The sequence below is a fragment of the Anopheles stephensi genome, chromosome 3 (assembly GCF_013141755.1).
Source record: "Anopheles stephensi strain Indian chromosome 3, UCI_ANSTEP_V1.0, whole genome shotgun sequence".
Taxonomy (NCBI): Eukaryota; Metazoa; Arthropoda; class Insecta; order Diptera; family Culicidae; genus Anopheles; species Anopheles stephensi.
The window spans coordinates 36980087-37007180 of NC_050203.1; the positions used below are offsets into that span (position 1 = coordinate 36980087).

Below are 27094 nucleotides of genomic sequence, written 5' to 3' on the forward strand. Positions count from 1 at the left end.
TCTCTTTCGGACACAACTCCTCTTTGGGTCAGAATTATGTTGCGTACACACGCACAGGTGCCATACGCTTCGGGAGACCCCGTTGATCAAAATCAGGAGCATTCAGAGCATTCCCTGTGCACTGGCAAGCAGCGGTTGTTGCTGCCTCGTCGCACCACACCAGTGCGACCCACAATCGTACCCTATGCTCTCAATTGCAACATAATAGCTTCATATGTTATTCAAAATGATTCTCACCGGGCTCGTACACATGACTCCCGGAGCCCCCCTTCCAACGAGACTTCCCGGAATCCACGGCTCCGGATAGCTCGACACTGGCTGGTGCCTAAAGATGCTGCCCAGCTGATACTATCGATGGTTGAGCGATGGTGTGTAATTAAAAATTAAATGTGCATATGCCGATCCCTTCAACCGAGCAGCACGGTGCGTGTTAGCGTTGGCCGTCTCTAGTTCCCTCCGCTTGGGTCGTTGCAAGTTTTGTGCAAAGTTTTGTGCCCAAGCGGTGCATCAGTTTCAATAGCAGGGGACAATGGCGCATGGCGAGTTGCATAATTTCCGTGATTATGGATGTCGGGCGGCATTCTTCGCTCGACACCCATCCCCGGATCCAGCAATCCCCGGCCTAGCAGTGCGCAAGTTCTCGCCGAAGTGCTGAAGCGACGGGAAATTATCACTTCCTAGGCATGGTCCCGTTTGTCCAAGTGCGAAACGATGGAAACGGCTCTGTACTGATGTGTTAATATGCGTGTTTGTGTGTGTGTGTGGTGCTTTTATATGGTAATAATCAAAACATGAGATATTTATGTTCACGCATTGCAATTTAAACTAGTCGCTGATTATACAGCAGCCCACCCATGGGGACTGACGAGACTCTCCAACAAAGCGGGAACATATTTTATGGCAATTCTTCAACTTTGGAGCACTTTTGTCTATTTACTGACGAGTTTCACCGGGTTGACTCTTTTATTTTTAATGGCGTTAAACAAAATTCACCACAAGCAAACAGTCCTCAGTGACTTCGCTCATGTCTTGGCGCACATCTTAAGATAGCATGTGCTGGGTCCATTAATTTAGACCATATGGGTGGAAGCAAAAGCGTTACACATGTACACCCGTACGAACATAAGAGCAATGAATTTTATTCTACCTCCAACTGGTGCATGCAGCGTACCCCAACGCTATTTCTCACTAATTTGCTGCTTATTGGAAAATTAATGAATGTTAACGTTTATTTTAAGCGTTGCCGCACAGAAGCATCTATATTATGCAGCTCTTGTAAACGAGGTGCAAAAAACAACAGCCCCATTACACTGGCGCAACTGCGCATGAACACATGTTTAAGACCATTATCGAAGACATATCGCGCTCGGTGGGGATCGCACAAATGGGGGAAAGGAACTGTCACGAAATTTAGACAGGTGCGAAACGAGTCGCCCCAGCTGCACGGATGGAATGTCAGCTTGGAATGGAGTAACCGACGATAAAGCCCGTTGTCTCTCGTTTAAGGTCAGCTCCGAAGCCGCTATGCCATCATCATCATCTGCAGTTTTTGGCGCAACTTTCTTATCAGCCGGTGTGGCCTGTGTATCCAGGATGGGCGAACTTTGCAATTCTCCAGCGCTCAGAGGGATCCATCCATTTTACCATCAACTTCGGGACGCGTGCAGTGCAAGTGAAGTCCCATTGCATGGCAGGCCCTGTTCGTTTGCTTATAATTAGCTACACCCGAATGTGTGGCAGCCGTGGCCAGTGCTGCCTAGCAGTTTATGCTAATTTGTACATTCCGTACAACGCAAAGAAGTGCGAAGTGTGTGCGTTAAGGCGATCGAATGAGCGATTCGGTGGTGTACATGGGCCAATCTATGTTACAGTTTATATGCATCGATAGTTCAGTGTAGTTTTTTTGTGTTTCTGGGGTTATTTTTTCAACTAGAGCTTCAACGTTCCTGCAAACCATACAGTTGGAGGTCGGAAAAAACCCTTCTATTAAAAAGGGCTCCCTCGCACAAAAGCATTCGTATAAATTTTTCACCCGTCGATAAGGACCGTTTTATGGGTGCAACATAGTTTTAAGTCGGTGATCCGGCAAAGCTGTTTGATTATTGGCCACCCAAAAAGGCGTCAATACGGCAAGGAATTACCTTTCGTCACGCTACGTGCGCCGGTAGACGGTTTACCGAAACTCTGCTGTGCTTCTCAAGCTACCAAATAGTCGGAATGAAAAGGTGGCCAGTAATGGTGACCACAAATCTAAGCCACGAAACGACCGCCCGACAACATGCATGGAGGAAACTCAATCCAACCCCGGGGGTCGCATGTTCCTCGCGACTCTCCTTCTCGGAAGTGAAACATGAGTTATGGCGCGCTGCTGGAATGTGTACCGTTTTCCACCTCAAGCACATACACACAGACGGGTTCTAAACGTTGGAAGCGTAACGCCAAGTTACATACGGCAGCTAACTGCCGACCGAAAATCCTTCTGACCCATACGGCGTACGACTTTTGGGGTGGAAAATTGCAGGAAAAATGTCTGTCAGCCAGCTAATAATAATGAACCGCGGTTGCGAAAGTGCAGGAAGGAAGTAAGTACTTTCCTTTTTCCCTTTTCTTGAGGGTGTTGGGACAATAGGTTGGGTTGATGCAGGGTGAAGAGGGCCAAATTGAATCACAAAACCCCACGCCTAACCTCATCTGCTCGGAGAACTCTCCATGTTCCGGAAGGGAACATGCGGGAAGTGCGTAAGCGTGGTCCTTCTACCAAATATCCGCCGATAAATTATTTTCGCCAACGATTTTTCCCCGTTTTTTTTTGGTCAAGGAAAACGAACGATAGCATATTTACTAGCAAAGACGGTAAAGGGAGGAAACAACACAATTTAGGATGGCGATGTGGTAGCTATTCAAGCCGTACTTACCCATAGGCAGCTAAGGTTGGATCGTACGGATAGTATCCCGTCGTAGGCTGCAATCCGGCGGAAGTCCACGCTGTCATATCACTTGTTGGCCCACTGTCCTTCAATGCATAGGGATTGCTCTGCGGAAGAAAAGAGAAAATGAGGGGATGAAAACGAAACAAACAAACAAAACGATAATCAACAAGCCCTCAAATGTGTAGTTATCGGATCTCTTTAGCGCATGAAGTCATCTAGTTTGGTACGGAAAAGCCTCCCGGATTCCCAATTGCGATTTTTAACACGAATAATCAAAACGCAAAGAAGGTGAACGAGAAGTCTTAAATTGAATACAGCCTGCAATACAAACTGTAAACGAACCATGGCTCTTTAAGTATGTGGTGTGTCTTCCGTTCCACGGGAGGGCAGATTACAATCGGGCAGGGAATTATTATGCCAACCCCAAACAACGACAGAAGGGGTGGTGTGTGGACGCACTTCCTTCACCATCCATCTCCACCCACCTCGAGACTGCTCGAATTAGCCCGAACAAAACAAAACAATTAACACTTTTATGATTTTATTATTGTTTTGCAATGCATTGCCACCGCCAACGACCGTTCCCGTTGGCGTTCGCTGGTGTTCCCCGGTGCAGTGTCATGCATCGAGCATTTCTCGTTTATGTTGGACAGTACGTTTATGGTGCTGATTTCATTTCTGCTCCATTCCAACCCCCGATCGCTAGCAATTCCAATTCCGCTGCACTGCAGCAAAAATGCACGGTCGTCAAGAACAACGAGTGTTTGTACTTGCTCCCTTTTTTGCACTCCCGTTTTATGATTAACAAATATATACACTCATCTCCTGGTGTTTATTTTTCCTCACGCCGGACTTTTCCGATTGTGTTTCAGTGTGTGTGTGTGTGTGTGTGTGTGTGTGTGTGTGTGTGTGTGTTTTTATGATTTCATACGTTCTGATGTGATTATCTTCCCGCCCGGTGCAGACAGACTGCAAGCAAGACTTTGGCATTCATTGTAGAACGAAGTGCAACAGCGATGGGTTGTCCCTGCCCGTCCTCACAATGCACTCTTAACGCTAATTATCGAAAACGGAACGGAGATGGATCAGTGAAAACAATCCCAGTCCCAGTGTAAGGGTCGACAGGGGGACAGTCCTCTGACGAGCGTAAAACAATAAACTGTAACGAAAAACCTCCGGGCGGCTTAAATGCGAGAAGAAAAAATAAATAAAAAAAAACTGTTAAAAACACACATAAACACACGCTGAACGACTCACCACCAACAAGGTGTGCAGGTTGTGTGGCTGCGTGTCTGCATGTGTTCACCTTCTGACCGACTTCAAACCGTTTGCTCCGTAACGTCTCCTCGGTATCGATGGGAGCAGGCCCGGTTTTACCCCTCGTCGTTTTTCTTTTAATAGCCCCAACATAACAGATAAAAACGTACGGCTCTTAATTATAACATTTTATTTAAAACAAAATATGTTTTGCGCATAAAATTATAAGCACCCGGGCGTATCGTCACGTCGTGCTGGAATTGTTGTAAAATTCTTTGACCGGGCAGCAGGAAGATGTGTAAGTGTGATATAAATGTAAAAACACAATGTTCGCACAATTTTCACTTGTTTCATCACATTTTAGTGTGGTTTCGGTACGATTGAGCTGGCAGCAGTTTGTTGTCAATGTCGTATGTATTAAAGTAAATTGACTAATTTTCGCGAAATGCATAAAAAACCACCGAAAGATTCTTATTGTAGATTTTTTGCTCTATGAGGTTTATCCCTGAGCAAACAAGTTGGACTCAGATATAATGGGACTGATTCCAAAAACTTTAGAGTTTTCAATAACAATTAGAGAAACAAGGAAAGATCAAATTAAGGGCCCTTCTCATGGAACAGATACTTGCAAGGAATATAAGGATCATATCTTGATCTGGTCTCGGTAGCCTCGGAAAGTTTAAGACTTGCTTCCTTGCTCAAACTCCTTGGAGGCTCCAATCCGAAAGAAAGTTGGAGGTCCTTTACGCATCGAGTCTGGTGACTGTATCAGACATTATCCGCGGCATCTCATGAAATGTTGGGACCTTCTAAATAATTGCGGTTTCCAGCAACGCTCAGCCTGCTTCAAGGAAGATAGCCTCTGTTGGCTATCTTGAACTAGACTAGACTCTTGAACCCTGAAAACTCGAGGCCTAAGGCATTGGCCTCTTATGGTTTACTTATAGTATGATTCGCCCCTGACTGGACAAGATGTTAATTGTTATACAAAACGTAATATTCTTGTCTAAAACAAAATCGTCGAAGTCAATCAGAATCTCTCAGAATTTCCTGCTTGTGTAAAAGCCGGTAGTTCGGTGAGAGCAAAGCATTCTAATAAGAAATGTTTATGTGAAATCTACTATCTGAGGACTTAATTCCATCAATCTGGAGTCAAAATTGTCTAGTAATGTACTCGTTCAAGTTAAGAAGGTGATGAAGAAAAGTGGGCATTTCTTTTCATGATTACTATGCCTAAGATCCCTAATAAAACCGCTGAAAGGCTGCAGATTTTAATATTTTTCTGGAGTTCTCCCCTAGCTTCGGAAAATTCTGGACTCTAAATTTTGCTTCTTAGATGCAGGATTAGACATTAAAAATTAAATCTTCTGAGTTATCTTTGGCGAATAATGACATTTGAAGAAAGCCTATTTATTTAATGCTAACGTTAAAGGAATTGAACTACTTTTCTCAAAGACTGAGAGATATTTTCTAAAATAAAGTAATCCCATCATTTACGTCCCAGCAACCCCATATCACTTACAACAATCGGTGGAACCAAACGATCGTTACAACTTGATCCCAACACTTCAAAACGTTAACAATAGTTTACGATAATGAGTCCCACCGTACCCCACCGGAACGTGAAACGATCGATTGTAGGTTGGTTGGTGGAGTACAAGCACAAGCACTCGAGAGTGCATTGTTGTTACTGCTGCGGCTGTTCCTGCTGCTGCACGTCGACGTACGACATTTTTTATGTTTCAATTAAAAGCCACCGAAATGCCATCAAGGTGATACGAAGGTATCCTTTTACAAGCTATAAAACCAACAATAAAAGGGTATTAAAAGAGAATGGCGTCACCGTCCGCGGGAACCTCATCGCTCATCGGGGGCTCCTTTGTGTCCGCCTTTGGTAGCCGAACGAAAGCGCACCGTTTGCGTCCTCTTTCTGCGCCCAGAACCTGTGCAGTGTCCCTGTCTCACTCGCTCCTCCATTCGCTAGCTCAATAGAACTAACGCCACTTGTTTCGCGTTACTGCATTCCTACGACCGTGGAACTGTCTTGCCCGGACGTCTATTCCCGGCTTCCTTTCCCCGGTTCGCTTTCCCGATTTTTCCAACCGTTCAATCAGCATAATATGCCACTCTTCATTTCACGCACGATCCCTCAATGCCGTATTTGCGCGCGCCCGCGTTTTATGCGCGCACGCATTTCGCATTCGCCGAGTTTTGCGTAGCCGCACAGCCCTGGCCGTATGTTTATGGCTGATGGAGAAACTCGTTTGTTTACTTTGCGAGCCTCATGCACCACTCAGCCCACCCTCCAACGGCCAGTGGAGCAGATCTTTCAGCACGGCGAACAGTTCATCAACGCGCTATCGAGTTGTGCAGGATGGTTGGGCCAATATGTTTTGCCCCTCACGGACGAGCGCACGGCAGGTTGCAGGCCCGGTGCGAACAACAACAGGCAGGCATTTTATTTCCCTCGCTTTTTATTATTTATCACACATTATTATGATTATTAGCAATACATTTATTTCTCTCTACACATTTCTACCTTCTCACGGGCGCGAAGTGAGCTCGGCCCCGCGGGACGGCAGGAGTCGGGGAATGGCAACCAAGGCAAAAATACCGGTAGCTAAGAAGGCAATCCATTTATCAGCTCCAGCTAACAAATGGACCATCTTCCCATCCTCCCGGGCTGCTGCTAGGTACGACGGCGAGGCAGATAAACGGAGAGCCCTGATTCCTGAGCCATGTCCAGCGCCAAGTCTCCGGATGCTGCTTGGTGTCTCGTTTTCTCGCACGCACGATTGAAGTGGACATATTTAACGTGTTTATGATAAGCAGCATAGATTGATCCCGTTTGCTCCACTCCACCATAGGCGGATGGGCCGGCTCTCCGTCTAGGTTCTGTTGCCAGTGTACGTTTGTCTTGCCACAAAAAATAAAAACACCTTGCGTTCGCTTTTGCTTCTTCCCTACCAAAGGCTGGTAGGCTAACGAGACACAGCAGACGGCAGTTTGCTTCGAGTTCATAATTAATAAATTTATATCGCTCGTGAAACAGAGCACCGAGCACCAGCTAAGCAAACTAAGAGTCGTCCACTGGGCAGCAGTGCCGAAGGATCCGCCGGTGCAGACATCGTGGCAAAGCCGAACAACCAGTCAACCAGACACGGTCAAAAGTGGCATTCCGTCGATAAAAATTAAGTTATTAATTCCTACCGAGTGTATTTCGTTTTTCACTTTTCACCTTTCCGGTTTCCCGCCTCACCGCCTTTCACCCCGGCCATTTCCCCCTGGAACGCACCCCGTTCCCACGCTTCAACGTTTTGGGAACGACCAGTCCCGGCTAGTCGGCGTACATTTTCCCCCCGATGGGGGAAGACTCCAAGGAGATGATCAGAACGGGCGCGTAACGCATCGACGTTGATGGAAAAATTACTCTTTAACGCACATCTGATGTGTTTTTTTTGTGTGTGTTGTTGTAGGAATTGATGCGTGTGCATGTTTGGTTCGTGCGTTCCATCGCTCGGTGCCTCACGAGGCCAGAAGGTCTCCGCCGCACTACTAAGTACGGGTATTCGGTTATTCGGACCGTTTAACCCGTGGAGCAGGTGCTAATGAAAGGAAATCGCCATGTACGGTGTATGACGCCGCTACAAACCAACAGCGAGTCTTCCTTAGGCTCCTCCCGGTTCCTTCGCCCTTTTCCAAACCCGCTGGCACACACACACACACATCCGAATACCCCTTTTTCTCGCCTCGCAGCACATGGCCGGTCGGAGCAGCGGCAGAACAACTCTGTTATGCGCGATGACTGTTTTAGGATCCGAAGCTTCTATTCTCGCCCTTCAATCATAAATAATGCACCGTCTTTATGTGTGTTTGAGAGAGGGTCTCTCAGGCGTTTTATGTGATCTTGTTTATTTATTAAGGTCGAAATTTGTAATGCACTAGCGTTAATCTAATAAGCTGTTGGGGGTTTTTGTTATTTGAGACGAGTTGTTCATGGACAGTAGATTGCTCAGGGAGATGACCGTTTGTTGATCGAGTTGTTGTTCAAAGTGATCAAACTTTGAAGTACAAGCTCTCATTGGGATGATTAACACTACAAAACTTTCCTTATCACAACTTCAAGACTAGCTAGTCTCGGTCAGGCTTGTCTACCTAGACTGAGAATTAAAAACCCTGAGCATTGCATCCGTTCCCCATCCAGCGTCATCCCGCTCGAGATGGTGAAAATTATAAAAACAATTCCCGTAACGATGGTCAAATGAAGTCTCCCGTTGATCAAACAACCGGTGCCAAAGCCAGAAAATAGTGCACCCAGACATCCAGATGATTCCAGACACCAGTTAAAAACTTTGCGCATAAATCAGGTGTTAAAAGCAGAACCTCGGTGCGAAAATCCTGCGAAAAACCACCCATAATCCTGCTCGACATTCATTGAGTTGCATATTTTAAGAAATTAAGCCCACCTGCGCCCAAACTGACCGGGAGAGGGTTTGGCTGAAACGTTCTGGCCTTCCGGATTAGAATTCAGTGCGAATGGAAGCGTTAGGAAGGATTTAGGATTGACACGGAACGACTCTGACGGCGCTCGCTCGTGTGCCCATGTGATGTCGGCAATGGTTTAACAAAATTCTGACACGTGATGATTTTATTTAAGAATGTGATTCATACAAAAAAATTCTTTTTAAATGCTTATAGGAATCGATTTGTGGCAGAAAAGTATAAAAAAGAATAGCAAACCATTTTCTTCCAACCTCTCGGCTCATGCTTTCGACGCGAAATCAGTGAACCGTGCGTAACGGGCTCAGGTGGATTGTTAAAAGCGTAGATAAAGATTATTTGCAGACCAAATGCGACAAACGGGTGCTCCGGTCTCCCGTCCAGCCCACCCGAACGATCGTTCGAAATGGCTTAAAGATGGGGCAAGTGGGGCAAGGCGTGGAAATAAAATAAAATCCTAGTTAACAAAAAAAAAGGCATAAAACCGGTCAAAGCCGGTTTCGGCAAAACGGCTACCGAACACGCTCGCTAAGCCACCGTCGAGCAGCAGGGTGCTCTGGCGAACCTGGCAGCACTAAATAACGGTAGCAAACAGTAGAGCCAGCCTGTGTGTATGTGTGTGTAGCGCGTGGAACAAACGGTTTCCAGCTCGCCCGACGGAAGTGAGCCGGTGCCGGTGGAAACAAAATCACCTACCTACCTGAATTATGATGATAGTAACGGAATTTATGTTGTGTTAATGACAATATCAGAGTGACATTAAATATGCGGCAATGTATCTGGCGCGGCTTGGCTTGGCTCTTGTTGCAGGAAAGTTTATTGGCTGTGTTGAAAATTCATGGTGAGTTCTCCTCTCCTTTTCGCTCTATCGATCGATATATCTACCTCTCGTTCTTAATCCGTTTTATCTGTCCTAGTACTACGCCGAGCAAATTTCCACCACAAGGAATGGAAAAAGGCCGCGATTTGTGCGCAACTAAGACACGAACATAAAGGGGAAAAGATATGGTGTGCAAAGACGCAGCAGTGCGCGACAGTCGGCAGGAAGTGAAGCAAAAAAAACCGCGCATAACTCCACCAAGCCGACGACGAGTGTTGAAAAGATTAGTTTTACAACTTGATCAAAGACGGCAAGACTCCCGGTGGAATTGTTGGGCGCACTCGGATACATGCAGCGCACTTAACTGCAAGTTATTTAGACTTCTCAGACCCGCACCCTCCAGCATTACCTCCAATGGTATCAGTTCGCCGAGAGCTTATGCTTTTAGGCGTCTGTAGGGAAAAAAAACGGGGAAAAAACAATACACAAGCAAACAACGCTGCACGCGCCCCATGGCTGGAATGGAAAATTTGTCACTCATTTGCAGCTGCCACACCCGGCAGTGCCCGGAGACGGCGGCTCACAACAGTCTTTGACTGTTTGATTGATGACCGGTTGCATCTGTAACCGAAGGCACCCGTGCAATGCCGTGCAATTTTCGGTCCTGCTGTTTATACTTTCGCTCAGTTCGCTCGCTGCTCGCCGGGCCGACCGAGGTCCGTACCTTACCATATGCAAAAATTGTCACCGTGTCTGTGTGTGTGTTTGTATTGGGCGTACTGGGTCTCCCGTCCGGCCGGGCATCTTATCGCTTCTTATCATAATTACATGTACGTGCAAAAGCTGCGGAAGGAAGTAGAGCAAACATAAGTCAATCGGCCGCAGCCGTCACTGTTCCTTGACGCCGTAATGAAACAAACGATTACAACGGACATCAAGCGACGAAACCGAACGCAAAATCGAGCGCAGTTTGGTTCGGGCAAGACTTTTGCTCTGGATTTGCATTTCTGTCTCGAAGCTTGTAATGAGTGCTTTAATGATAATTAGATTCACCCTTATGCTCGGTTTTTTTTTTTTTTTTGGGGAAGCAATTTCCCCCTAGTGATGTTAGATTTGAACGTGTCTTTGAACTTGAACGTAGTGCTTTGGGCGAAAAGGGTTGAAGCGGAGTTGTTGTAAGCATGGAAGATGTTGTTCTAAATTATGAATCTTTTACTTGCTTTTGAATAAAGAATTTCAACATTTTGTTTCACTACAAACCTCCACGTTGGTAATTATTTTGCATCCATATCTCTCGATCACTTTCGATCACGGTTCTTCGTTCGGTGGGCTCCTTCCCTGTCAACACCTCCAGAGACAGCGAGAGAGTGCGTGTGTGTGTGTGTGTGTTAAATCTTGTTAGCGATATTAAACTGTTCCATACATCAAATGGAACAACCACACGGCAGCAAACGGCTCCGGTGACCCACCGAATCGTTCGATCGTCATCACGCGCCAGCTAACGAAACAATGCCATTCCAATTTGTAGAGCTTGTCAAAATAAATAAAGCTAACATAGATGCAGCCCCAAACCGAACGAGCTCACGATACCATTTATTTGCCAGCCTTTTCATTTTATTATTGTTCCAATCGGACCGATCGGTCATGTGCGTTTTAATGCGCCCGAGAGTAAATTGTTAGCCCAACTGGGTCTCAATGAATGGTTCTGGTCGGGAAAAAAGATTGAACCGGTGGGGTGAAAATGTGGCAGTAAATTCAGACACAAGTCAAGGTGGCAATTTATGGCTTCACGGATTTCACGCATCTCCCGGGCAGATAAATATAATATGAAAGCTGTAACAAAGCCAGCACAACGCTCAGCTCGAGGGAAAGGATCGCCGTGTCGCGGATCTGCCAACCGTTGTCCGGTGGCAACGGTGGACACGCTTCGCCCAACGATCGGTAAGGTACGAACGATCGGCCAAAAGCGTAGTTCTGTTGAGGGTGGCTTTTGGGAAGCCAGTATGCAGCCAGTGGCAGTGCAATGGCTGGTCGAGCAAGGAGACAGAAGCAAGAGACTGTTTGTTTTTTTCTTGCGATTGCGACCCTTTCCCTTATCGCCACCGGAAAATCGTCCAACCGAACCGTTCCAAACCGTCAACGAGGTAATTTTTCTTCAAACGATTTGGTACGTTTTCTTTCGCTTCGCCACGTCTTGTGCGGTTCTGGGCAGGAAATTGCAGCAAAGAACGTACGGCGTACGAACGTTTCGAAGAGATACCGGATGGCTGGATGTCCGACCGTACCATTCACGCGGGCACTGGGTCCGGTGCACATACGGATTGGTAAAACGCCTCGAAACGAGTTGACCGCTCCATTCATAAATATGCTTCGACACAGATTTAGATACCACGAAATCGACAGCGCGTCGTAGCGGGAACGATGCCTTTATATTGTCAGCACTGCTTGAAAGCTGTGCTAGCAAGGCCTTACGATGGAATGAACGGGGTTTGGTGGCTTCACGATGAATGAATAGCACAATTGCAGCTCGGTTTAAGTAAAGCTCTTGAGCAGTAATGTTTTAATTTTGATGTTAAAAGTTAAAGATATTACTAAATGAAGTACAAGACTTCCCTCTCGCGAGTGGACGGCGTGAGACCTACGCTCCTACTGATATTCCACCCCATGGGACACACTATTGTTTGTTGCGTTAAATATTTAAATATAATTTCCAGCGCTCTCGCAGGCAGGCAAATTTGTGTGGTGGAATGTGACAATTCCAACCACATTACAAAAGCACATCATGCGAAGAATGGCCCGCACAACAGCAAAAAAACAAATACTACAGCAGAAATAAAAAAGGAGCGAACCCGTCTGCATCGCTGTGTCTGACTCCTGCTGCTTTCTATGGAGCTGTCATTGGTGCAGAGAAATCCCGAAAACAAAATCCGCGAGTCCCTCGATCGTCCCACGGCACGGCAGCACCAACGGGTGAAGATTACAAATACGATTTCTATACATTTTATATTGCCCGATTCACACAATCGGTGTGAACTATCTGAATTGGACTGTTTCCAATTCCTTGCGTCTTGCGTGGATGCATCGGGACAGTCCCGACAGACCCGGACTGGGGTGCAGAATGCCGAGCAGAATCGAATTGGCCAATGACGACAACGACGACGACAGCACTTTAGCATTTCGGTCGTGAGCGCGTGAAGCGCGGCTAACAATGGGACACAGCACGGTCTAGGCAGGGACGGCATTCGGGACGATTTCCGGGAATTTTCGGGCACACATCTTCACCCACCGTTTTTGGAGAGGATCACCATCGACCGGCAAGCGGCGTGCCTGTAGCACGATCCTTCCGTTCCGCCCTGGCAAGGTAGCTCGAGGGATTCTGACCGGGCGAAGATTAATTTACATTCCCAACTTGCGGGAGAAAAAATGTCCCCACAAGAAACGGCTGACACTTGGGCAACGGCGGCACCGACGATGGTGGTGTTTGTGGAATTCTGCGAGATAAAGGACATCGGACATTGCTATTTGCGATCCAAAATCCAACCGCAGCCTGAGACTGCCCCGCTCCTGGTCTGGTGAGAAACCTCATCCTCCAAGGAAGCTCATTATTAATCCTAATAACACATCGGTGTAATGGGTTGGCAAGGAATTTAAATCGTCCAACAGATGCAGCGATGCAGTAATTAGTTGTTCGACAATCGGACGCACGCATCTCGGGATGTTGTTGCGGTGCAATGCTGCACTGTCGAGTGGCTTTGTTGATAGACGTTCGGTACAAAGTTTGGTAACTGCACAAGACACTTATTCAAGTAAATTTAATACCAATTACCTCAAATTCATCTTCCCGCGTTCTTCACGACGTAGTTTCGTTGTATACAAGCCCCTTAAACAGCAGTTTAATTACAGCCGGAGCATTAGAGCTTCTTTAGAGCGGTTTAGCAGCCGTCCAAACGACCATCGGCGATAAGTAAATTAGGCCGTTAGCTAAGGTTTGCTAAGCAACACATCTTTTCAACATGATTCGCTCGGTTGCCTTCAATTGAGATGCAAATTAAGATTAATTTTATGTGCCTTTATCGCTCCCGGGTCTCTCCCAGCCGAAGGTGGTTGCAATGAGATTTGGAGTTGGGCGGACGACCAATTCTTTCGGTACTTCAGTATTTGGTTGCTGATGTATGTATATACATTTTTATCTACCGCCAGCAGGACGGTTTGATGGGTTTCGTTGTTTTGGCCCTTTTCCCGCCATGAGCGACATGAAAATTAATTGCCTTCTGGAAAGCTCACGAAAAGTAAAACAACCCACCAGCGCGATAACACACGGCTTTTGCTTCGGTGCAGTGCTTCTCTTGTAGGTGGGCTCCTCGTCGATGGTGACGACAGGGTCGATAAAAATGGATCGTGAAGATACAGGGGAAAGGTCTTACGTTCGCTTCTGCACGTGCTACACAACCGACCCTTTCAACATCAACCGACCCGGAGCCGTATAAGAACACACAGGAGGATACGCTTTAATTGGGGCTACCAGTATTCTTCGACCGTTAACGTTTTACTTTTCGGTAGGACCTCTCGCTGCCTCCCCGAATCATTGCCACCTGTGTCTGTGTGTGGGAGGTACCCGTTTTGTCGGATCACTGCCTCGAGGTCCACCGAGGACCACCGGATGGGACACGGCTGGAATCGGTAACCGGCGAATGCACGTGCCCTACACTTCGTAAACTCCACACTAAAACAAAGCGGAAATAAAAAGTTGAGACCTTTGCCACCACGGATGTAAAAGAAGGAAAATCGAAAAACCTCACACACACACGTCCAGAAAAATCCCCTGGGTGGCCCTCTTTCACCCGAGGAACCAAAAAAAAAAGCTGGAATATTAAAATTTCAAACCATCATTATTACACCTCGTTATGGAAGTGTGCTTGTGTTCCCTTTTTCTCCGCGGTGTCGGTGAGCACAACACCATCAATAAAACTGCTTAATGATTCCCGTGACCGACCCGGCGTTCCCGACCGATGACACCTTGGTCGGTTTCGAAATCTGGTCCCAGCGCTGGAGAGCGGTAGTGTTAGACGATTGATTTTCGGTCCTTCCGAGCACTGGCTCACACGATCGCTGCCCGATCTCTATAAATACTCGATCACAGCCGACCGGGCCGATCGCAAACCAAAAAGGTGATGACAGGTTGAGTTAGGCCAGCGGAAAATACACAGCCAAAGCGCGAAATAAACCCCGGCCCAGGATAGGGGGATGTACGAATTTAAATGAGTCGTTCACAGATCGAACGAAAGCCGAACTGGCCAAACAAGAGCAAACTGAGCCGGGGAAGTTATCCCCCGACAGGTCGAATCGATGTGGAACGATATGCAAAAACAAAGACGACGAAAAGCTGGACCAAAGTTGGCCGTACGAGGGTTGTACGCGGCCTAACGGGGTGGAATAAATCTGGCCTGCCACCAGGAAGGACATTCGTACAGCAGGCACACGCGGTTTCGTAAGTAAATTTGAAATTAGATAAAATGAAACTGTCAATTAATTTTATTCTCAGCAAATAAATTTCATTCCAATGTCTTCTCCATTCCCGGCCAGCCTTTGTTTTGCATTGTTCTGTGATTCACCTCTTTACACACGGCCGCAAATAAAACTGGACGATGGCGGCGACGACGACGGCGAGAGTCTTGAGGAGACCTTCGAGATTGACCCCTTTTTTCGGGGAGTCCTATCCCTTCTGGTGGTCCGGTGGTCGAATAATTAAGCAAAATTGTTTTCACCGTTCCTGTACCGTTCTGGTCCTCTGGGCGCGCTCTCTTAATCTTGTCGGCCTGCTGCCGGGCTCGTTCTTCTTCTGCCATCGTTCATCGTCACCATCGCCCTCAGATCGTCCTCTTCTTCCGACGATCGACGTGTGTTGGTAACCCCATTTCTCGCCCTTTTCGCTTGAAATCCTCTCTTTCCTGTTTTAATTCCTTAATTTTTCACTCATTAAAAACCATTTGCCCATGTGGCGAGTGTGTGTGCGTGTGAGACGTTCCGTTTGCATCACAGCAAAAAATCTTCACCGGTACGTGCGCAAATGGATATGGTCGACCATGAACCGTCCCCAGCTTCTCTCCTTTCGCTCGGTTGGTGGGTGTTGAAAATGGGGAGTTTCATTGCGAACTGCGGCACGCCGATAGCCCGTACGCCGTCGGTTCGCGAATTGGTAGATTAGATCGCGAATCGATGGATTCCGCAACGCGCGTCTGCGCAAAGTGGAATTCAGTTCGTGGTTGAAGGTGCGCGTGAGAGTATGCGCAATAAAAATTAATTTAAATTACGACCATTGACAAAACGCACATCGGCGGTTTTCGGTCCAACATCCGAGCATGGTTATTGATTGAGATTGGTTAGTGGAAGGTTTCATACATTAGCTTTTTATGTGTGAAGACGACGTTTCCAACAAATTGTTTAATTTATTTATAATTTTATAATCCTTACACCTCTACTAGTAGACTCGTGTCACCTCGATGCTCCTCACACACTCCTATGATTTCTCACAACAAGAACTCTTTTAATACTGATTCAGGTTGATGTATATAATTGCAATGCTAAGGTAAACCTCCTTAATGGTTCCTCCGGAAAACCCATTACTACTGCCCCCATGATGGATGAACTCAGGCAAGAACGAACGCAAATAAAATGCCCTTGTCGAGAGTGATGTTTTGTGTCAAATTGTATTCATTCGCTGTTTCGTAAGCTTAGAAAAGCACGAAACCCGAACAGCGGCAAGCACCTGGAATCGTATTCTGACGCAAAACCCCAACCAGCTCCGGCCCTATCATGCCCCCCCCCCCCCTCCTCCCTCCTCCCTTCCAATCGGTCCCGGAAACCGTGCTCTTCCAAACTCTTTCGCATCGATTGATTTCCGCTGTTTGCTGTCAAGATATGTCAAGCACTCTTCTGTCAGCCGCATTCGCCGCTCGCCGTATCACGCCAAACGCTTGGGGTACGGAACCGCGTATGACGATCGTCTGACGGCGTCTGTAACGATAGCGTAGATAACGCGATGTTTCAAGTTAAGCCGAAAGGGAACAAAATGTCACGAGCAATATTGAATGTTGTTGGTTGCAGTCGACCAACCGGCTCGTACGTTGGTCGACGCATCGGTCGATAACGGATCAAAAGCCGAAGTACATGTAACAGAACAGCAACAACACAACAAAAAATCTGAGCAATGAGGTAAATCAAAGTAAATGCAAACGGGGTCAAAATTGATTGCCTTTCTCTGTAGTGCTCTTCAACGTCCTCGCCCGACCGGGTGGCACCACTCATCACCACAACTTTTCTCCTGCCGCAAGTCTTCCCCAAGGCTCGGGCTTATTATTAATACACATATCGTGCATTTCGAGCTGTTACGCACTCGTGCCATGCTTTCCCTTGGAGTTGCTCGATTTTGTCTCATTAGTGACACAATTTGGCGCGCGCTAGCAAACATTTGGGCAAGGGAAAAAGTCACTATTTGTACAACGCTCCCTTGGCTGGAAAGGATACCGACACCGGTGGTGACACATTAGAACCGAAGGTGTTTATCGCCCGAACCCCCAACCCCGAGCGGAAGGAAATAGGTTCTACTCAATCCAGAAATAGGTATACCAGGCCGGTATCATGCCAACAACCGATAAGAATCGTTCCAACATTTCAACACAAAACGCGTATTCGTGTTTGGACATAATTATCCGCGACGATAATCAGTGCTTTCGTCTCCGGTGGCCCTTGTGGTTGACTTGGTGGGCAGTGTCGGAAACCTTCTGTGAGGTTGATGCTAACTAGAAATCCAAATATCTAATGTCACGCTTATCGTGGAGATCTCATCAACGAAAATATGATTGTTTCCAAATATTCTGCACCGCTTACGAACCGTAGAAGGGTGAAATAATTAGTAAATTGCTTATCTATTTCGAAAAACCTCAGCTGAAACTGAGTCGCCCACTCGTGTCCTATCGATGCGTTGAGGTAAAAATCAATTCCCCTACTCGTTTTCCTATCGTCAAGGCCACTCCAATTCCAACTGATTGACTGATTGATACCGTTCGCCTTTTTGTCCCGTGTTCCGATCAACGATAAGCCGTGAAACGCTTTTCTCCGGTGTCAGTAACCGATACCGCCATATGTCACGACGATTGGGCGTAATGATATCTTACACGCGCGAGGACACACGGAAGGTAACTGGGCCTGGGACGATCGTTAGGAACCCTCGAAATACGTTCTCAGTGAACCATTTAATGGTAACAATTATTTGCTTCATTTGAAAGACTGTTTGGTTTGCGAGGGAGAAGAGACAACAACAAAAAAACCTCCCAACGACTCTTTCTCTCTCCATCTTCAAGAAATGGACCACCGGGTCAACATTAAACTCATTAGCCCACGGGGAATGTCTCGGGGACACATTTGTTCGAGTCTAACCAGCAAGTGCAGACTAACGGCAATGGACAAAACGGACCTTCGGCTTTTCCACTAAGTCACGTAAGCTCCTTGCGCCAATCGTCCCCAAACCTCTCCGTCCAGGCTAGGCTGTTGCGCTAATGCGATAATGGTTTGTTAAATCAGTTCTTCGTCTGACAGCATCGTTACAGGGGTGGGACACGGGTTGGGTTGCTTTGCTGGCCGGAGAATAAGATGGCCGCGACCACCACTTAAGTGATTGAACTGATCGGTTTTGGTTTGAGTCGACGAAGGCTTCGCCCCAAAATGCATCACACGTATCACGTAGCTGCGTCGTTAATCTGGCACTAAACTTTTCCCGAGATTCGAGAGCAATTTGAAACGCGGTATCGGGGCAGTGCTACATTCCGGAGCATGCTAGCGGATACTATTCGGTTTTGTAATTGAACACCAATAATCTGCTTACTAGGAGGAAAAAAAGTTTTCGTTCTCACCGTTCTCGGACTCAAGTCTCCGTCTAGCTTGTGTAGACATCGGCAGTGTGCGGGCTGTCTGGCCCGGGTTTCGTCGTGTCTCCCCTTGAGAAAGATTCTAGTGTTGTCAGGAAATATGCACCAACTGCACACGGCCTCCCCCCGACCATTCATTAATGTTCTAGCGGCCAAAGTTCTTGTCGTCACAGTACGCCACAAGTCCGCCCCATACTCACACAAAGACTTTAAAGCGAATGGATAGTTGCTCACGAACACGAACGTACTGGACACACGGAGCACGAAGCGAAAGCCACCGCCATTTGGGTAATTTCGTATTTATAGCAAAAACGGGGTTTAATTTACATCTTGTTATACATTTATTTTAAGTATACGGCACCACCACCACCACCACCGAACGGTGACTACAAACGATCTAACCCGAAGGCGAAGGTGGCGAGTACTACCATTACGCTGTTGTGCTTTGCGCTTACATTTTACCACACGGGCATGCAGGACTCGGCTGGAGAGGCGAAATGGGTCGAGTCGGAAAAGAAAAATTGGTCCACGTCCCGCCGAGACCAGGCTGGATGGGAGAAGCAGAGTTTTGCATTCCACAGATCCTGCCAAACAAGCGATAACGAAACAGTTGGGATAGTGAGTGGAGTTACGTGGAGCGACTGGCAGGAACTCGAGACAGAGCTGCAGCGTGCTAAGTGTTTGGTCAGTTTCACCCCCTGTGTGTGCACTGGGCAGAAGAAGCAATGAACAATGCCGCATGCGCGCATTTAGCACATACACTGACACAAACCCGGCACACTCATGCAACCACATACATGAGCGCTGAATTTGTGGAATCCTTTTACGAAGTGTGCTGTAGAGTAATGTTTTCACAAGTACATTTCCACACTGCCGTCCGCATTACATGAGTAATCCTTTATACTAAGTCGGTACTCGGCAGCCTTTTTCTTGCTGGCACAGTTCGCTTTGCTGCGTGTGGTAACAAATGTGATGATTACTGTCTTGATCAAGCTATATATTAGTCCGATTAAAGCTAGCATTTGAAAGACTTGGATTGCGGTGTTGGACGAGAGCTGATAATGGTCTTCTAAAGAAGTAGTATGAACTTGTTTTAATGCAAAGTCTTACTACTATTCTTAAGTTACTAAACCCTCAAAATATTTTAAAGTTTTCCAATTATAAAACATGCAAGAGATACTTCCTCAACAACTGCCAGGTCTTAGGTGCTAGTGTCGCCTTCGCTTTCTTTACTCCACTCGGCTCTACCGCAAGGATAATCGCTTCGCTAGCCATAAACATGCAGTATTTTCGCACTTACTTACTTCCACATTTCAGTATTATCTTCCTTCGAAACGAAACCACACCGAGGCCGGGGCCTTTCACCTTCTTTCGCCAATCGGGTGTCCACAAAAACACAAAAGCAAAGCGAGGGACACACGCATTGAAGAATTTTTCAACTCGGCGTAGAGATAACCATGGTAAAAGACAGGTAGGCGCGGAAACTGGACCGAAAGAACCCCATGAAAAACCTGCGAATAATCGAGTGAGTGGTTTCGTGACGGGAATGCGAAATACCCCGCCCGGCCTCATTAAGTGCCAGCGAGCTGTGCGCGAACAATGCTACCGAAAGTGGACGAGTTCGAAGCGTGTTCGGCGTTAAGCTGTTCTCGATACTGGAGAAAGAAATCGGATAAAGCGTTTTAAGAATTTTAAGTTTCCTTTTTTTAATAAGAAATCTTTCATAGCACGGATTTTAGTATTTGACGAGAAGAAATGGGCTTGGTCTTCTTCTTGAACTCTTGATTTGCAAAAATTGAAAACCTAACAACTTCCCAATAAATTCTCACTCAACTTTGGCACTCGGGCCCAATATGGTGCTGGAATATTAATTGATAAATCATCTACGCGCGCGCTCAAGAAACGATAATCAAGACACTTACCAGCGGGGAGTAGAAGGCGGAACTGTCCACACCGATGCTCGGGTAGGGGTTCTGCTCCGTCGAGGGGTAAGGCGTCCCGTACACACCGACACTTCCGGTGGGAATGCGCGAGTACCCGGACAGCGCTAACCTTGCCGAATCGTACTGACACGAGCAGACGGTCTGGCCGGACACGGGATCGGTCATGATCGGACGGCCATTCTCGCAGCAGGACGTCGTCGGTCCACCTCCGCCACCGGCACCTCCACCACCTCCTCCGCCACCGCCGCCACCACCCCCACCGAGGGACGCATTGTTCTGAGAGGTTTGCGAGACGGCACCGGGACTGAGGGCGCCGGACGGTGCCCCGGTGGCCGACCCGCCGGGGCTAAGCGAGGGCGCGTTCGTGGCGGAGATCGGTGACTGGGAACTTGCGGTCGTCGTCTGTCCTCCGCTAACGAGCAGCTGTAGCCATGAAACGAGAGAGAGAGAGAAAGAAAAACAAACACATTCATCAAAAAACCGCACGAAACCAGTGAGCTTCCAGGCAGCCGGTCCAGGGCGAACCCGGCACGAAAACCGCGATGTGGGTTCACGTTTTAATTAAATTATTATGACTCTCGATCGGTGCGTCCTACGCTTACAAACCGGCACGCACGGTATCGCGTTGAAATCGACGATCAATCGAGCGAACGATCGATCGATCGATCGCTGCGTAACCTCATGCCACGCCGATCGATCCATCAAATTCGCATCCATTCGCTCGTAATAATCTTTCCACGGAGTGTTAATATGCTTTCAAATATTGTCTCTACAGTTTCATCCACTTCAGCACCCTCGGAGCTCGAGGCGTGATGAGCGTGTGCATTCGGCGATGCTAATGATGGCATGGCAGAGGCGAATGTCAAAACCGCTAGGAAGAGCAACAACGACAAAAATAAAACTGATGGGCAACCACAACCAAAGATCTACACCGTTCCGGTTTTGATGACGAAGAACAGCAACCAACAAACACAAAAAAAAAACAAAACCTCCCAAACAAATTCGGACCACTTCCAAGACATTGTGGCTCCGGGTACAGATACTCTGCTTCATTGGGGAGAACAACACACACACACCCAAGCACGCACACACCAGTTCCACCCCAAAAACTCGATCCCTGACAACCACAAAAACGCGCAACAGGCTTAAATAAATAATGAATCTAATGGCCGGTCTTTCTCGTTCAGGGTTTTGCGGTTGGCGAGAGGTCGAGATCTGAAACAAAAGCAAAGCCCATCGGAATCTCACCTCGCTGGTGTGGCCAACAAGGGAAGAAAAACAAACAAACGACCCAACAACCAGCAAAAAAAAAAGCGGTGGCGGAAAAGAAGAAAGAAGACCACTCGTACACCCTCCGTCGGCCAACATTTTGACACTTGTGCACACGTTTGTTGGCCTGCGTGGGGTGCGGTTTAATAAGTTAATGTGATTCGGAGGCTAATGAAAGGGCGTGGAATCGTGGAACTTGGGCACTGTGTGTTCCCCAGCTTCCTGTTCGGGTCTTCGGAACCACCCTGAACACCAATTCATTATTTATCAAGCAGCTTCCCAACGCGGGGCACCGAAAACGGAAACGAGAGCATCAGCGACATTCGGATTAGCCATCTTTCGACCAGGGATATCCAAAGCGAGAATAAGATTAGATTCGTTACGGTTTGCTCTGCTCAGGTGAAAGAGTTGAGGCCGACCGAAGACGGAGGTGATAATAATCGATGCAACGGAATGATAGCATCGTGTGAAGGTCAACCTGAGCGGAGGACCAAACGCCCGAAAGACTGTGGGCGAACAGGAATCTTCCATGTGCCGTAGAGCATAATATGGAAATAATATCGAAGCCGCATCGAAGCGTCATAGGCCGGTCCCATCAAAATACACCGTGCCGCAAGCAGGAACTTCCTCTCGCCGGGGCTCGAGATGTCAACACCGATGTACGAAGTTATCCTCCCCAATAGACACGCCATAAAAGAAAAAAACTTCACCCCTTGAGACATGTGTCATGAACGGCGCTCGACCAACTATTCTCGAGGGAGTCTGGCGCAATAGAAAGAACCTGAAAAAGGATGCAAGAAAACCACCTGCCTGCCTTCGCAGCTTCGCCGTCTTCATGCGCTCGGGCCCAATCTCGGAGTCAATAATGACGGAGGCCCCACACACTCACCCGAGAGTAAGCGTTGTAGCATCCGCACAGAAAATACCCGACCCGAAAAGGCCGTTTGAAGCGCCCGTTTAACCCGCGTTTGGCCATCATTCTCCCAGAAACCTCCCGACGAAAGGAGACGATTCAATGAAAGTAGCCGAGGTTGGTCGGGAAGAAGGAACGTCGAAAATAATCAAACGACGCGTCGCATCGTCGCACGTCGCTCTCCACAAACGTATCAAATTACTCGATGATAGAATGGCATAGTCAATTTGATTTTAATATTTGTCATATAATATGTTAATTTACAGTTAAACGCGATTAAAGGTTCTCCCCTCGTTGGTTTTCGCTTGTTCGTTCATTCGTTCCTTGCAGAGTGTGTTTGTGTGACTTCAGGAGTTTGGGTACAAGCGACACTGCTGGCAAGTGTCGCCGATCGGGTGTGTTTAGTCGTCTAGAAAAATTCTTCAAACTCCACACATCACAGGACAGGTTTTATGCGTCTTCTCTGTGCCTCGCTGCTTCATGTCAAATGTGACGGCGGCCATCAGCCAGGTTCCCGAAACCGGATAAAGAATGGCAGCAAAAATGCAAAAATTACGCCCACTTGCACATGTGACCGAAACCGAGGTCCACAACTCTCGATGGGCTTTTAGAACAAAACGACACACACACAAAACAAGTGTGATAAAAATCACATCCACCCCAATCGCCGACACGGACGAGGTTTCGGAAATGTCGATCAGAAAATTTAATCTTATTTAAAATGACCGGACAGGCTACGGGCGATAAATCTTAACTCGAATCGAATGGAAAGGGCACCCCGACCGGTGGGATCGACAAAGATGGCCGAGAGGGGCAATCAATTTGTCTTCTTCGTTTCATGCGCACGGTGCCACAACATTTGGACAACCTCTGACGCAAAGAATGATTTCCGTCCTGACCCTTCCGAAGCCGTCAGCTTCTTCGCATGCTAATACATTCCTCTGTTAGGCGCCGGCACGGAGATTGGGTAATTGTGATATTGAGAAGGATTAAATGGCGTATCCGGGCTCATCTCGTTGAGCAGGTTCACCTACTTCTCACACACCATCACGTCCACACGTCTCACTCATCGTCGTGCAGTGACAGAGGTACCGAGAAAGAAACACCGGAAGAAAATTGCGAGACTGGATCGTTAGACAACCCTTTTTCGCTCGATGACACTCCGGGAGGGACTTCTGAAGGAAGTCTGCAAAGCTTGACGGGCTTCAAGAACCGAAAAGATGAAGCTGAAAAATGTCTCTGTGCTTGTGCGACCCGGAGAGGTTGGATTAAGGTAGGATAAAGTTTTGTGAACCTATACGGTTCTGCTCGCCGAAAATCCCCTCCTCGAGGCATTCGAAAAATCGAAGGACCTGGTTGGCTTTGACTTGCCCGGAGGAAGGATTTTGTCTAGACAAATTTAGCAATCGAGCAATCGAGGACGGCGGAACGATTGTTGACGGGCACCGGATCATGCCCGTTGAGTCTCGAGGTAGACCCTTGCGGAAGGGTTTAGCGACGGGGACACAGGGATGCATTAGGAGGTGAGAAGCACTTAGAGAAAGAGAGCTCGCACGCTCGACAGTGAGGAGGCTCTCCTGTGCAGTGGTTCCGGTTCAGCCTGGGTAATTAATCCCGCAACCGACACGCTGGGGAAACATTGAAATACACTTAGCCAGGGAGCACACATTCCACCCCATCGCTGGGTCTCTCCGGGTTGCGCAACGAGACGAAACCTTCACGTAAGACGCTAGTACGGTGCCGGGCGTAGCAGCGACTAAATACGCATGACTTATTATTAAGAAGGCGAGGGCAGCGTTAATCCTCCTGCCCATAGCTGGGACCCCAGGAACGTGCCCACCAGAGCAGTAGGATGGATGGTTGAACTTATTGGTGAAATATTTTCCACCCAACAAAACGGTCTCAATGCGACTCGAATTGGGTACAAATATATTAAGATGTCGCCAAATTGGACAACCCTCCGCGTGAAGACTTTCCCGTAACCCACATAATAACGATCGCCACGGTTTATTAGTGTGAAGATTTGTTCCCGTTCTGGAGGTGAGTCTAAATATGTGGTCGAACGCTGTTCACCACACACTCAGTTTTCCACACCTTGCCTCGTTTCGATAAGCGTTAGCATTTATCGCGCACTCGATGGGTAATCAGCAGCAAACCGCACACTTTGGGGGCGCACAGCACACACTCGAGGCAACACAATTGCTTCACAATCAGTTTGCCTCAATTAACGCATGCCACCGGCTGTTGGTGTGGAAAAATAAAACACGAAACACAAGATGACGAAGGTATAGGAGGCATGTCCGATTGCCGTTTTGATAACTTTTCCATCGGCGCGAGCTCACGCTCGTGTTTTCACGCGGATTGGTGATACGCGACTTCGATTCGCTGGGTCCGCTGTACGGCCGGGACGTTGGTTAAGTTGTAAGTTGTGTTCCCATTAGTTCTACATAGTTTTGTCCGATAAAAGAAACGCTGCTCGGTTCGGGTTTGAAACAATTCCTTTCTCTACCAGTGCTCCAACAAAGTGCCAATAATAATTCGCAGTCTCCATCTCACGAAGGCAACGTTCCTCGTTCTGTTCTGAAAAGTTCTGAACGTCCGCGAAAAATGCGATTCAACTACGCAGCTAGTAAAATGCTTCGACTCGAGCAGAGCCGCTAAATGCTAATCAATTCGCTACGCCAACCCCCCCCCCCCCCCCCACAATGAAGCCTCAAAGTCATGGGGGCGAAACCGAAACAATTAGCTGAAAATAGATAATTAGAATTAAGTGCAAACGAAGACGGTCTCTTCCCCGGTTTCCTGCCAAGCGATGAAGACGACTCGCTTTCGGTTCCATCGCACAGCAAAAACGGTGAACGTTTTCAACACGACGAGTGCCATTGCAGTCATTTATTTTACGCTTTTTCCCTCCTACCGGAAAGATTGCTTTTCTATTTGTCCTTTTTTTGGGGGGTGGGGGTGGGGAACGATGTCCTCGAGAGCATTCGGTGTTTGGCCGTTTTTTGTGTTTGTACGAGCCTGCGCCTTAAATTGCGCGTTTGATCGCACTCGCTTTAATGATGTCTTAAACAGAATTAATTTTGTGATTTATCTTCGTTCGGTTTGCTTGCCTCCACTTTCCACCCCGAATTCACCCCGAATTCACCCCAAACAGTGAGGTTTTTTAGGCGTGGAATGTTTCTACCGCGAGAATCATGTTCTTTGATGGTTGGTTGGAATTAACAAAAGGCCCACAGTAAACGCGACAAAAAAAAACCACAAAACGACAACGGCTTCCCGGCGCTCGCTGGTGGAGATGGTAAACGTTTTGCTTTAATTTGTACCACCATTTTGGTGACCACGTGCCACGTGGGGGGACCTTAGCTTCCGGTGGACTTTAAGGACCTCTTTCGATGTTTGGTAAAAAAATCGATCGCTGCACCGTAATTAGGGGAATGTTTGTACAGAATTTACATGCCCCATCGGTTGGGTAAACCGAACCCGACTGCTACTGCGGACCATCAAATGAGTGTGGCTCATGTCTCACTGCTCATAATCTCATTGTCTCCCGCCAAACGCGCCATAAACACAGGTTTAACGAGCACTCCGCCCTGTGGAACGTGTTGAGCGCTGGGCAGTAAGTATCCAATTTTATTTATGATTTATCGTCCCTCACAACCGGAGCAGCCCACAAATCACTGGCCGTTCGGCGGCAGGTCGCAGGAAACTCACCAGCCCATACGGCTCGGACACGGCGGATGGATGTGACCGGGAACCGTTGAAGAACTATTTAGTGTCTTTTAATGGTGCCCGATCCCCGTCATCATCATTATCATTTAAACCAACAACAACAGCAGAAAGATAGACATGACCAAGGGCCATGCAATACCGCAACTCTTTGGTGTGTGTGTGTCAGTGAGCGCATTTGCCTCTCGTAAAGTGGTTTATTGTTGCGGAGTGGTAGCAAACAATTGCCATTTACTGTCTTGTTTTTTTCGTTCTATCTCGCCCGTCTGGAGCATGGTGGACTAAGCAGATGACAGCAGTTTATTGACAGCTCTTTTAAATGTCGGATCCGTTATGGCCTGACGGATGGTTGACCGGTGGACCGGAGGGATGTAAAGTTTTATCATGTTTTACTAGCGTGCTTGTATTATTGCTATGATGGGCTATATCTCCCGTATGCCCTCATGACTTTAATGGAGCTAATTATTGTAGCTTCTAATTCTGATAGCTGAAAACTTACTCCCCCCACCAAACAACAAGGATGTAGTTAATGATCCATTTTGACGTAGGTTTTTATGGACCTTCCCGTCACACCAGCCGACCGGGATTGAATTTTGACGCATGTTTACCCGCCGTATCTCATTGAAAATCGATCGATTATCACTCGTGATTGTAATGCATTTTGTTTCGGAGCGGAAAATCACCATATTTATAGGCATGGGGCACAAATTTGCATAAACACTTCCGAAGCTTTTTTTTTGGTTGTTGTTAATACAACAATTCACCTCCATTGTTCCTCGGGGCGACAGTGCAAAACCACACACTGACCA

The 27094-nt window shown here is 47.4% G+C and overlaps 1 protein-coding gene across 2 annotated transcripts in view; it reads right to left on the bottom strand.

Annotated features, from left to right (window-relative positions):
* The window catches only part of LOC118509655 (homeobox protein araucan-like), a 106482-nt gene that overhangs the window by 33193 nt on the left and 46195 nt on the right, over positions 1-27094 (bottom strand). For both annotated transcript variants that reach the window (XM_036050609.1, XM_036050611.1), the window contains exons 2-3: positions 20354-20797; positions 2916-3034 (exon numbers count right to left, since the gene is read on the bottom strand). In XM_036050609.1, the coding sequence (XP_035906502.1) occupies positions 2916-3034; positions 20354-20797 (563 nt within the window). The remainder of the gene's footprint in view (positions 1-2915; positions 3035-20353; positions 20798-27094) is intronic.